Below are 12,765 nucleotides of genomic sequence, written 5' to 3'. Positions count from 1 at the left end.
TTGGCAAAGCTCAACCAAAGTAAGAATATGTTCTTATTATAAAATAAGACACACTCGCTTTGGCATCAAGACCAATGCGATAACGTTACTGCCGCTCTGTCTAGGTGCTTTTAAGCAAAAGCGGAAGTACGTTTAGGGGAATCCTCTCAGCTCAAGTGGCGAAGATACACCAGTTTGAAAAAACCAAAACAAACATCTCTGGGAAACAAGTCACTGACTGGATGCTACTTTGTATCTGTTCATAAGCAGGCCAGAGTTTTTGTCACTGAAAAAGACCTTCATCATGTCGAATATGGAGAGTATCCTTTCCTGGGAAGTCTGACATGCATATCGGTAGAAACAGTTACCTAGTGAGAGTGTTAGCTAGCCAAATGTAAGCTTGGTTTGCTAGCTAACAGCTAGTAACTTCTGCCCAGTCATTCAACTACGAACGAAAACAGTGATGGGTTTGCTAGTAGCTTACATTTTCACTTGTATAGGAAAAACAATGTAACTTGCCTGCAGTGATTTGGGTTAGCTCAATGTTTTTACAGTTTATATTCAGCCAGCCTAAAAATGCATTTCTCATTCAATGTATAACCATTAGCCTACTTACATAAACAATTCCTTGACTAACCATGCAGAACAACTGTTCAACCTCAAGATTGCCACAAAGGAGCTACAACGCAACTCCAAGAAATGTGACAAAGAGGAAAAGGCAGAAAAAGCTAAAGTGAAGCAGGTGCTTATTTCTATGTACTTATGAAAGACCATTGGCTACAGTGCAGCTACATTTTGTATTATGTATGTTTATGTACTCCTCTTCTGTTTGTCTCTCAGGCTATCCAGAAGGGTAACATGGAGGCAGCTAAGATCCATGCAGAGAACGCCATCCGTCAGAAGCACCAGTCTCTTAACTTCCTGAGGATGAGTGCACGTGTGGATGCTGTGGCTTCCAGGGTCCAGACTGCTGTCACCATGAACCAGGTCAGAAGTTCAAGTCAATGCTTTGTCAAAGATCTGCCTTCATTTCTATTTGGTAAAGCAGATCAATGACAACCATAAAGAAAACATGCCCAACCTATTTACTGCAGTCATGTAATCATTTTTAAAGATAAGCTCTTGTACAGAGATAATTTGATTTAGAAAATGATTGCATAATGTGACTTGACAATATGACTTGCTTGGTTAACATTGTTTTCAATTGTTGTTATCATTATTTGTGTGGTGTTTGCTACCAGAATTAAACCCTTATTTGTAACCCCTAACCTGGTACAGATTTAGTAAATATGGTTGTTCATATGGTAAAAAGTAACTAAGTGCATTAACTCAAGTACTGTACTTACATACACAATGAGGTACTTTTACTTTATGTAAGTATTTTCACTTAATGCTGCATTATGGTTTTGGAGCACTTATATATATACAGGCAAATATTGCACTTGTTCTTGCACTAGATCTATTTGGTACCTTTAGTTACTTTTGACAGATTTAGGTTATTAATACAAAATATGATTAATTAAAAGTGATTGTATTACTATAGGTTAAACTACCCAGCGATTAATGAAGTTCTTAGAATGAGCTTCACTTTTACTAGCTGCAACATAAAAGGGATAGACAAATCATTGCTTATTTTAAATAAGCAATGATTTGTCTATCCCTTTTATGTTGCTAGTATTATCTATAATACAATAACATCATTTATATGATTGTGAAACATGTCATTTTACACATGATTAGTTTAACTTTTTAAATATATTTAGATGCGAATACCTTTACTTAGAGTGGCCCTATTATGCTTTTTGGGGATTTTCCCTTTCCTGTAGTGTCATATAGGTTTTTATGCATGTAAATGGTCTGCAAAGGCAACAATCCCAAAGTGTCTCTCTCTTCAACCTTCAAGATATGTCGTTTTCAAAGTTGATATGTTGAATTATACATCATAATTAAGATCTTTAAGAGCTTCATAATGTAACCATTACAGGGTAAAAAGTCAGAAAGTAGGCATTTACTCATTTTATTATTCTACACGAAAGAAACAGGGAGAGGAAGAAGGAGAAAAAGGGTCTGGCAGACATGCAAACAAAAAGCCACCAATTACATAATGTCATTAGCTCTGCTGCAGACTGAGGCTATTACCTTCTTTGCCCGTATGAGACTGACCTGCCTCTTTAAATGGTTTTCATTCAGGTTCACTACAGGGCAGGCATCATTTCACAGAATAGAACCTAATAGCGTCTATAGAATTGGAGGCAGCCTGCGAGATGGTATAGCTGAAAAACACCTCTTTATGTTGTTGTAATGTACGTCTCATAAAACATGAACACAATAGCACTGATGAAAAACCCCTCCACCATAATATCATCAACTATTGGTTAATTGGTTTTGACAAGATTAATCAGCATCATCTTTGAAATATCAAGGATGAGAGTTAGTCATAACAAATGATCTGTTTAAAGAGCTTAAAGTGACACCTAGTGGAAATACAGGGTAACAGCACATCAAGCTTTGCCCCATTAAATCCTTCTCCCTGAGCGACCTCAAATACTGGTCCTGTTTTTAATGAGACAAATTAGACCAATAAAAAGTAAGAAGACCACAGAGGCTTTAATACTTAATGTGATGTGTTTTTGCCCAGGTGTCTAAATCCATGTCTGGAGTGGTCAAGTGTATGGATGCTACACTCAAAAGCATGAACTTGGAGAAGGTAAAACATTTCACATGACAAAGGGAAACAAATATGACAAACTTTGGACTGTTGTTCAGAATCTATGTTTCTCGATAGATCTCTGCTTTAATGGACAAGTTTGAAAACCAGTTTGAAACTCTGGACGTGCAGACGGCTCAGATGGAGGACACCATGGGAAACACCACCACTCTGACAACTCCTCAGGTGAGAAGCCCTCCTACACGCAGGGAAACCTCGTTCCTGCAGCCACACGTAAAGGGATAGTTGGCATTATTTGGAGTGGGGTTAGAATTAAAGTCTGTTTTTGTTTATTGAAGAATAACTAGCAAATGTTAAGCCTCTGAAAAAAGCTTTAACTTAGACAGGTCATGACTTCAGACACTCTGTGTACTTATTACCCTCCTTATTTTAAGGTAGTGACTCTTGTAAATAAACAATCTTGACAGTGTTGTATGAGGTACTTTATAGTTAGTGTATAATGTATAATTAGCCACCTTAAAAAAGAATCCCACTATCAAAATCGACCATACACTGACTATGGATAAGATAACAACCCTAACATACCTTTAATCCCATCATTATTCCCACAATAAATCCTCGAAACATGTTTTCTTTTTTTAAATGAGTGTTTTCTTGGTTGGTCTGTAGAATGAAGTGGATACACTGCTGCATGAGATGGCTGATGAAGCAGGGTGAGTATGGTCCATACCGCCAAACAATTAACAGTGATAGCAACAACAAATGCATTGATAGGAGAAAAACATAAAAGCAGGGACTTAAAAAATAATTTACTAACTTTTTTAAGTAGACTAATAAAACTATTATGCAAAATCCACTTTTGTATTTTTTGTTTGACAGCAATATGTGTCTCTATGTTAAGAGATTCGGAAAAAATATGATCTCTCTTTTTATCCTGATCCATCTATATAAAAAAAATGATTTTGGCCACTTTGTGTTGTCACAATGTTTTTTTGGGTTGTGGAACAATTAGCCAATAACCAACAAAGGTAACACTCGCCCTGAACACCTGAATCTCCTCCTAGAGCACCATTGTGTTTTTTATTAACCAAATATCTCGCAGAGGGGCGTGGCCAGTCTGTTCGGTATTTCGAGCAAAACCCTTCAGAGACATGTTTTGTAAATATCTGAGACCTATAATATATTGTTGAAATAGAGTATAATAGGGGACCTTTAACAAATGAGAAGCTGTACTAAGCTTTATTTAAATGACTTTAAGAGCTAAGCAGCCAAGCAAAACTCATGGTGAAAGTGTTCCTGTCTATATTCCCTTTTCTTTTTTCTTTTTTTAGGTTGGATCTTAACCTGGAGCTTCCTGCAGGCCACACTTCCTCAATGGCTTCATCTGTGGTGCCTACAGAGCAGGTAACACACCCGTTCTTCTGCTGTAGCTATTTTTGGTGTGTTTATATACACATTTTCTTTATTGTCTATGAAAGGTGTCTCTCTAACATTTATCTGTAAGGACAGTCTCTATAATCAGCTATAATTATGTACAGTAGGTGTTATTTTTAAATGTCACAATGACCGTAGACAATAGAATACACTGACCCTTCTTTAACACACTCCTGCAGTTCAGAACACGTTTCCCTGTCATTGTGTATGCTCATCTTCTTCAAAAAGGAACTGAAAATAACCCACGGCCTGTGGTGGAGCTGTGGGTCTTCACGGATACTGTGACACAGAAGCAGTGTTTATTCAGCCTTCTTCATCCAAACAATGACTGTGTGGAACATTGTGGTCATAAGGCGGCAAAGTGGAATATGTGGCAGGAAGTGTTTGAGTTCTCCCTTAAGATGTTTTGATACATTTTCCAGTTTGACAAGCCACAATTGGACTCCATTGTAACCAACATACTTCAGTCTGTTCACATCTGTTTTTTGTGAAGGACAGCTACACGTCACGCCTTCACCTTTTAAAGCCTACAGCAGTTGCGGGATATTCTAAGAACTGTAGATTTCACCATGAGCCTCACTAGAGAATTTTCTTTCGATCCTCTGGCTGTGCATATCGCATTGTGTTTTTTTTATTGAATTGTCTAAGTATTTAATTAACTTTATAGACAAAATCAGAACAGAGACCGTAATGGCAAATATGTCCCCATTGAAACACATTCAGATTGAATCCAGTGGCCATTACAAAGCATAGCACAATCTACATATGAGTCTCATCCCTACTCGTACCGGTACATAGAAACGTATATATATTAAACCATCATTACATATTTGTATACACACTCTCTTATTCCACAGCTGCTTTAACACCTGAATTTTCCTACCGGGATAAATAAAGGCCCCTCTTATCTACATCTCATTACAACATATGATCTTGTATTCTATTATATCAGACTTTTAATCTAGAAATCTGGCTTCAAATGTATAGTTTTTGCTAGTTTCCACCATATTTAACCATCTTCTCATGTTTGCTCTATGAGCCAAATAGTTAATATTCCCGCCAAGAATTACCATATACCAAAAAATACCCTTACCATTTAGTATACAGAAAATAATAAAGAAATGTTGTTTTTTTTATAATAACTGGCATATTAGGATTAACATTCTGAAAATAAGAACTAAAGATTGTATTCAGTTTAAGTGACAAATAAAATGGCAGTTTTTGTTGTAGAAATAAGAAATCTAAGAGCAACTCATTTGAAGAGAGTCACGGAGGTAAAGCATTATTTTATAGAGCTGCCGAATGTTTTTTTCTGACTGTTTTCCTGTTCTGTGTTGTTATCAGGACGAGCTGTCCCAGAGGCTGTCCCGACTGCGAGACCAGGTGTCATAATGATGTCCAAACATCACAAGACCGGGAGGAAGGAGAAGAGACAGGGGGTGAAGAAGCGGAGAACAAACAGAAAGTGGTGCCGTGTGCCTGATAGCTCTGTGGTAAAGGTTTGTTCTGTTGTGAGAATGAAAGGAGCTGACTACCAGCAGAGAGGGAGCGAGAGGAGGAAGCTCTGCTGTCCTGTAACCTACTGCATCACCTGCAGCGTTTCTATAATAATGCTCATTTGCACACTCCTATTTAACATGTATTGTGATTATTTATTAGCTCCGCAATAACACGACTGTGCTGGCTTTTATCTTTTACTCCTTGGAAGTATTTGTAAATGGTATTTTTTGCGCACATTTTTGAGAATTAAACAATTGTGTACTACTTAATAGCTATTACCTCATTCTAAGGTGGTTGAACACCATGTATATATAATGCAAGATTACATTATTTATGTACCTATTTATATATGAACTGACTGATTGCTAAGAGAGCATGTTTGTATTGTAACTGTAATGTCCTACCTGCATGACTGAGGATGTGAGTCGAATCCTGTTTTGGCTGTAGTGCTAAAACTAAAACGAATGTATTTATTTATTTATTATTTATTTTGTTGTATTGTATGATAGGGCTCATCGTCTATGTTTGCCTGGAACCTGCTTTATAAAAAGCTGCAATGAAGCTGATTGTCTGCATGTAGCACTCAAGGCTCACTGTGCGGTTTTATGCAAAGATTGAATGTCAATTAAAAACATTAAAACGTGTTTTACCTGTCAGTTTATAGCCTTGTTTTGTGCATCCCTGTCCCCCCTCTTTCCATCCCCCCCTCCTCTTTCTCTCCCCAACAGGGAACAGATGAGAGGTCAAAGGTGTCACCTGTAGAGGAAGCGGCCCTCTGCCGCTCGCATGCCACTGCCTAATTACACACACACACACACACACACACACATGCACACACAGTTCAGCATATCCCAGGGGGAGGCAGGACTCAGCTGGGAGCCATTACAGGTGCTGTCTGAGCGCACACACACACACACACACACACACACACACACACACACACACACACACACACATCTCTACATGAACAGCCCCGTTCTGAAGGGAGTCCTCCAGAGTGACACTCCGCCACCTCTGACCCTTTTTGTGTCCTTCCTAATCATCATCAGCATGCACTTAACTACATTCACAATCATCATCAGTGCCCCCCAGACTGACACAAGTCTCTATTCTGCCTATTACACACATACTTCCTCAGTGATCCAGCAGCTGTCAGTCATTTCTGCTCGGAGTTAGATCACCTGGAATTTAAATTCCACGTCCCCTCTGCTGTCAGAGCCACGCAATCTATTTGGTAAGTTTTGTTTTCAATTTCTAACCTTCAGTGGCCAAATCTTTAAGTATGATTAAATCCTGATGCGGCTTGTTTTTTCCTCCGCGCTGTGTGTGGGGATGCTTCCCTCCAGATGTGTGTGTGCAGACGGCCCCTGCGCGAGGGAAGCCTGTGTTTGGCTATGTGTGTATGTGTGTGTGTCAGGTGTTGATACCAAGTGGCTTTCCTCCAGGGCCGTCAACACCTCCTTGTCTGGGTTCCTAGAGGAGTGGAACTTGCTGACAGGAGGGGATCCGGTGGTCCTGTCCCCACGGCCGACCTGTCTGCTGCTGCACAGGGGGGGAGGGAGGGGAGGGGAAGAGCCAAACACGCTGACTAGGAGAGGAAGCTCTAATTATAACAAGCATGATCACACACAGGAAACGATACGGTATGTCCAGCAGGATTCGGCAGGAAAATATGAATGTTCCTAAAGCCCAGAATGATCAACTTGAGAATAAAATGGGTCTGTTTTACAGGTCTGTCTTCCAATTTCCAAGATGTTTTCTAGAAACAATAATGTAATGTCATACTAAAGTGAATATAGATATTGTTCACCAGAAACACTTGCCTTTGTTTTTTTAAATACATTTAGAACTTTCTGTCTTATCTAGCAAAGAATTAAACACACAGTATTAAGTTTCCCACATTTTTTTCACAAAGGTTGCCTGATCACTTGTGTGAATCAATTAGTCAGGAAAGTCATGAATGTTTCAATAGTTAATTCATCACAAAATGTTCAAGCTAAATTTAAGCATCCAAGAAAAAACATTATTTCCAGCATCTCACATTAAAAGGTTTGTAACGCCTATCTGTCTTCAATATGTAATTTAAAACTCAATATCTTCTGAGTTTAGGATATCTGAAGATGTTGTGGCAAATTAACCTTTAAAGGTCTTTTTACCAAATGCCCTGAAATGTTATGTTTTACATAACTGTTGACTTTTTTACTCGGGTGAAATGTATTATGGATATTGCTGCTATCGCATGTGCCTTTATTGTATGTTTCCTAACATGTGAAAGTGTAACTTCTTATGCTGCCGTATCTCATTGTGATGTTCACAGACTAATCTGCAGATTAATTTATAATGAAAATAATCAGTAGTAGCACTACGTGTGTTTAAAGCAGCAATTGTTTCTATAAACTGTTCCTTATAATTAACGATTAGTGACCTCCTAAATAAAACATAAAAAATCACAAAACTCTTGATAGGTTAAACTGATGTGTCTTCTAAATAAGAGAAACTTGGAATAATTCTATATCAAATACTGTAGTAGATTTCACTGGAATATGTGTATTTAAAAATATATATACAGTTTATTTGCGGTATCCTTCAACAAAATAATGTTATGGTCACATGAATAGTGTATCATCAGTGTTGAGTGTAGACAGTAACAATCATCATCTATTTATAGTCTTTGAGATGGAAAGGTTTCACACAGTGGCTCTTTTCCTCTCCTTGTCTTCTATCGCCTCCTCACTAGAAATATTCAATTACAATGCCTGAAGGGTCAGGTCAAACACAGGAAGCCGAGCTGATTGGTTCTACTCGGATATCGATGGGCATGTGTGACCAATCGCTGCTGCCCAGGGCTTTCCTCAGGCTGCATCTGCTGCCGCTGAGTGTGTGTCTAATCGTTCCACCCCAAGGCTTTCCCCAGTTTCCACTCACCTCTTGACCATTGCTTCCTGTCAGTGTTAACGCCGCTTTTAATCAGTTTTACTGTCTCATGCACACACATACACACACACGCCCACACAGCTGGCCCTATCCATCCCTGCTCTCCAGAGCACGCTTCATTAAGATCTAACCAATGTCCTGCTCGCACCGTCACAACATCTGTCGCACACAAACACACACCTGATCCTGCCAACCCTCCACATGACCCTCGCCTCACCCAGCCTGATATCTCTTACATTCAAACAAGCCGTGAACATGGACATGTAGCCTTGTCTATTTCTCTTTATTGAGGCTGTCTGCCAGTCATTGTGTCTACATACACGGAAACACACACACACACACACATGCTTCCTTATCACATTATCATTCATATCCTTACATAGGCAACTGTTGTCTCAGGCTGAATCAAACAAATTAAAGTTATCATTTATCCCCTGTGCTTCAAAACTCTAAAGAACATGCATTTTCTTAAGTTGCTATGCTAGGACTCTTCAGCTGCATCGCTAGCTCGGTTAAAGCAGTTGTCCATCAAAATTGTTTTGATGAATTTCAGGTAACAATGTTGGTAATTCCTTAATGTTCCATCTTGTGCCTTTATTAAAGTTAACTTGCAGAATTATTGACTTCCCATAAACCTCAGCTGTATTTGATGTTTGGTTCAAATTAGCAAATGTTAGCATGCCACGACAAATGCTTGTTTTTAGCCTAGCAAAGTGCCAAAAAGGCCGTTTGCTACATTTGTTGAGGCAGTTGCAGCCCTACCAGCCAATTAAAAAAAAAAGTAAACTGTCATTGATGGTATAAAACTTGTAAATGATATATATTTGTTGAGGTCCATTAGCATAAGGAGACATTGCTGAAACACCAACCCAGTCTCACGGCATTTCGTGTTATAGTCACGAGGTGTTCACCAACACGATTTCCCCATTTTTTTCGTGTCACATACAGAACGATTTTAAAAGCAATGTAAATAATAACAAATTAGAAGAAAAAAAAGATTTTAAAAATACAGATTTCAGTATTCTGAGGCTCTGAGCCCCATTTCTTTTCCTCGCGGACGACAAAAAAAGTCAGACATTATACAATTAAAAATAAAAACAATAATCGTGGCTTGATATTGAGTAAGAACATGTTTTTATGAACCACACAGCTTCCAAGACCCGACCGGACAAAAAGACGTGGTGCAGGCACGAAACCTACTACCAATAGAAATACATTGCTTTTAAAATCGTTCCGTGTGACACGAAAAAAATGGGAAAATCGTGTTGGTGAACACGAATCAATAGATTCAATGTCGTGACTATAACACGAAATGCCGTGAGACTGGGTTGGAAACACACACCGACCAACAGCACGATCTCCCTACAGGCCATAATTGAAATGATCACAGTGAAATCAGTGGAGGTTGTATTAACTCTCTTGTTATAACCTACAAACTTTCCCCTAGTCTTTTCACATTAACATGCCATAACAGTGTGTCACACTTGTGCTGGTTTTGTAAATTCATTCTGGATTAGGCAGTTGAAGTTGAAGGGATTAATAAAGCTTTACTCAGTACTTGATGACAGGATGATAATGAGAGAAACAGGAAGAGAGGAAATCTATTAACTGTATTTATACCTCTGGACCTTCATTATTATTATACCAGTGGACGTGAGAGAGCAATGTGTGTGTGTGGAGTGATCTGTTAGGAGTGTGTGTGTGTGTGTGTTGTGCATATGGTAAAACACTCTGCAGGTCTGCTGTTAGTCACACTCCCGCGTCTCAAATTGAATTAGCGTTGACAGCGCACAGCACCAGCCGCGTGTATGTGTGTGTGTAATGGGGGCACTAGCTGTTGGCAAGTCGTGTGTGTGTGTGTGTGAAACAGAAGAGAAACAGGGCCTTCCCCCCTGAAATCAATTAAGCGAGTATAGGTCTGTAGTGGTGGGGGTGATGGGGGGCACATCCTGTAGAGGGCAGCCCAGACAGACAGCACCATCTGGGGCAGCAGGCGGGTCGACCCTCGGGTTGAGACATGAAAGAAGCGGGCCAGGGATAAGAGGAGAGGGGAGAACAGGCCGGCGCTAAATCACTCTTTTTCTCTCCCCCCCAGCCCCTCATCTGCCATCCGATACATCAGCCACGGAGCATCATTCTCCCTCCATCACTCTCCTTATTCTCCACTCTGTCCCAGGAGTGATAACCTGTCATACACAGGAAGCAAAAAGAGGTAAGAACCATCTATCCCACTGTCAGAGATAGGGGCAAAGAGAAAAAGAATATCTCACATCTCTTGTTCCAAAAAGGGTTGATTTATGGGTCTACATTTAATAAAAACCAATTCCTCTCTTTGGCTTTCTTATTCTCTCACTTACACACACAAGCACCTGCATGTAGGATCCCCCTCAGCTCCATTAGACGGGAGTGAATTAGCATACCTACACACTCTTTAGGGGGGAGGGAAGGTCGTGTGTGATGGACAGCCGGGGTCAGAGTGTGCGTTGTGTTTGTTGGTCCTAAGCTGAGTGCTGACAGCCCTCTTCCAGCCACCCTCAAACACACAGATCCATTGATGAAAAACAATCGGCTTAAAAATAAAAGGTTAAAGTAACGTAATTACATCAAGAGGCCGTGGAAAGACAAGAGCATTCGTGTCACTGTGGCTGTTATAAAGACAAATTCATGGTGGATTCAATATATATACTTAATGCTTAGGTTATTATAGGAGTAAAGGAATAAGAAATTAGGTCCTTTAATCAAGTAAATGTAAAATACTGAGTGAGTCATTGTTGTCAATAAATAGTGTTGTAGTTAAAGTGGGGTTCATTTTCAACATTGTACGCAGTGTTATGCAGGTTTTCATATGTTCACTATGTATTTGTATCAAAATATCCATTTCCTTTTCAAAGTCAAATCTAAATGATCAAAATGTTGCTGTCAGAAGAAAAGCATGTCCTTTAAAATGAGGGTTTAGAATGTTCTGTGGAAAACCTTTGGATTTTTACAGGGAAATTGAATAGATTTAGAACATTTTAATCTTAAGATAAAAAACATAATAGAAACACTACTTATAAACTATTTGATTATCTTAATTTATGTTCACAGAAAGTACACATTAAGCAGAATGCTTTAAAAGTATAGTAAGTTCGAGTACAGTAGATCCAACTTTAACTGCTTCATACTATTTCTCTCTCTCTACATTTTATTTATAAGCACAAACAAAACTCTACAAAAGTGCTACAAAATTAAAAAGGGTGAAACAAAACAACAAAAACAATAAAAACAATAAAAACAACAGAATAAAAGCAGTGACATTTATGCCGGCATGGCATAATGTGGGGGTTTTAAAAATCTAGTTAAAGGCTATTCTAAAAAGATGCGTTTTTAGACCTTTTTGTTGGTTTAATCTTAAATCACTGCATTTTATGTTATATCCCAACCATATGTTTTCGTACGTAAAATCTAGTCACTTTTGTGGGTAATTAGAGGTAGTGAAAGTACAATATTTACTTCTCTGTAATGTGGCAAAGTAGAAAGTATCATAGCATTGAAAAACCTCCAAACCGTTCTTATGTACATCAATTGAGTAAAGGTATTACTTTACACCCCGTAGTGCATCAGTGCTTTGTTTGTTAAACTAATCAGAGACGTGCCCTTAATGAATGAACTTGCAGCACTGCTGAGCGTTCAAATCACTTGAACGAGGGAGGAAAGGTGTAAATGGAGAGGTGAGGCATGAAGGAAGTGCGAGAGCTGTTTGGGTCATTAACACTTTCTCTGATGAATTGCACGAGTGTGAGGCCCACAGATGGAGCGCTCAGAGGAAACCCCAAAACACACACACAAACACAGAAAACAAGCAGACCAGGTGCCCGGACACATGTTAAAGCCGTTTGTCCTCCACTCATTTGACCTCTGCTCCTGGAAGACAGGGGCCTGTCAGGGAGCACATGCCTATGCAACACCCGGGTGACCCCATGTCCTGCAGACACTCGTGGCGATGCTGCAAGCTATACACACACACACATGCTTATTGCAAAAATGCATTTTGAGCTAATCCTGCAAGATCACAACAGAGGATATTAGCCCATATTTAAAACGTGTTGATGTTTCTAGCAGTAGATTCCCAAACATTGTGGAGAATTATAAAAAAAAAAGGGAAACAGTGATGGGACGAGAGGAATTTCACTGTTCAAGAGAAAAGTTTGACGGATCATAATATGCCTGCTTGATAGCGTACTACAAGAGCGCTTAATCACTGTTAAACT

General features: G+C 39.2%; 1 protein-coding gene across 1 annotated transcript; it reads left to right on the top strand.

Annotated features, from left to right (window-relative positions):
- Nucleotides 1-65: 65 nt before the first annotated feature.
- On the top strand, nt 66-6,237 carry LOC117475012 (charged multivesicular body protein 1b-like). The gene is made up of 8 exons (XM_034121059.1): nt 66-299; nt 624-721; nt 820-966; nt 2,618-2,686; nt 2,765-2,872; nt 3,317-3,360; nt 3,979-4,051; nt 5,426-6,237. The coding sequence occupies exons 1-8, from the start codon at nt 284-286 to the stop codon at nt 5,471-5,473; spliced, it is 603 nt and encodes a 200-aa protein (XP_033976950.1). The 5' UTR covers nt 66-283; the 3' UTR covers nt 5,474-6,237.
- Nucleotides 6,238-12,765: the final 6,528 nt, after the last annotated feature.

This window comes from Trematomus bernacchii, unplaced genomic scaffold, assembly GCF_902827165.1.
Source record: "Trematomus bernacchii unplaced genomic scaffold, fTreBer1.1, whole genome shotgun sequence".
Lineage (NCBI taxonomy): Eukaryota > Metazoa > Chordata > Actinopteri > Perciformes > Nototheniidae > Trematomus > Trematomus bernacchii.
Note: the sequence above shows the minus strand (reverse complement) of the source record. Positions and strands in the feature narration are given on the sequence as shown.

Excerpts from the sequence above, each read along its gene's own strand:
- LOC117475012 (XM_034121059.1), top strand. Across the intron at positions 967-2,617 it reads CTGCTGTCACCATGAACCAG|GTGTCTAAATCCATGTCTGG; the intron begins GTCAGAAGTTCA and ends GTTTTTGCCCAG. Across the intron at positions 2,687-2,764 it reads AAAGCATGAACTTGGAGAAG|ATCTCTGCTTTAATGGACAA; the intron begins GTAAAACATTTC and ends GTTTCTCGATAG.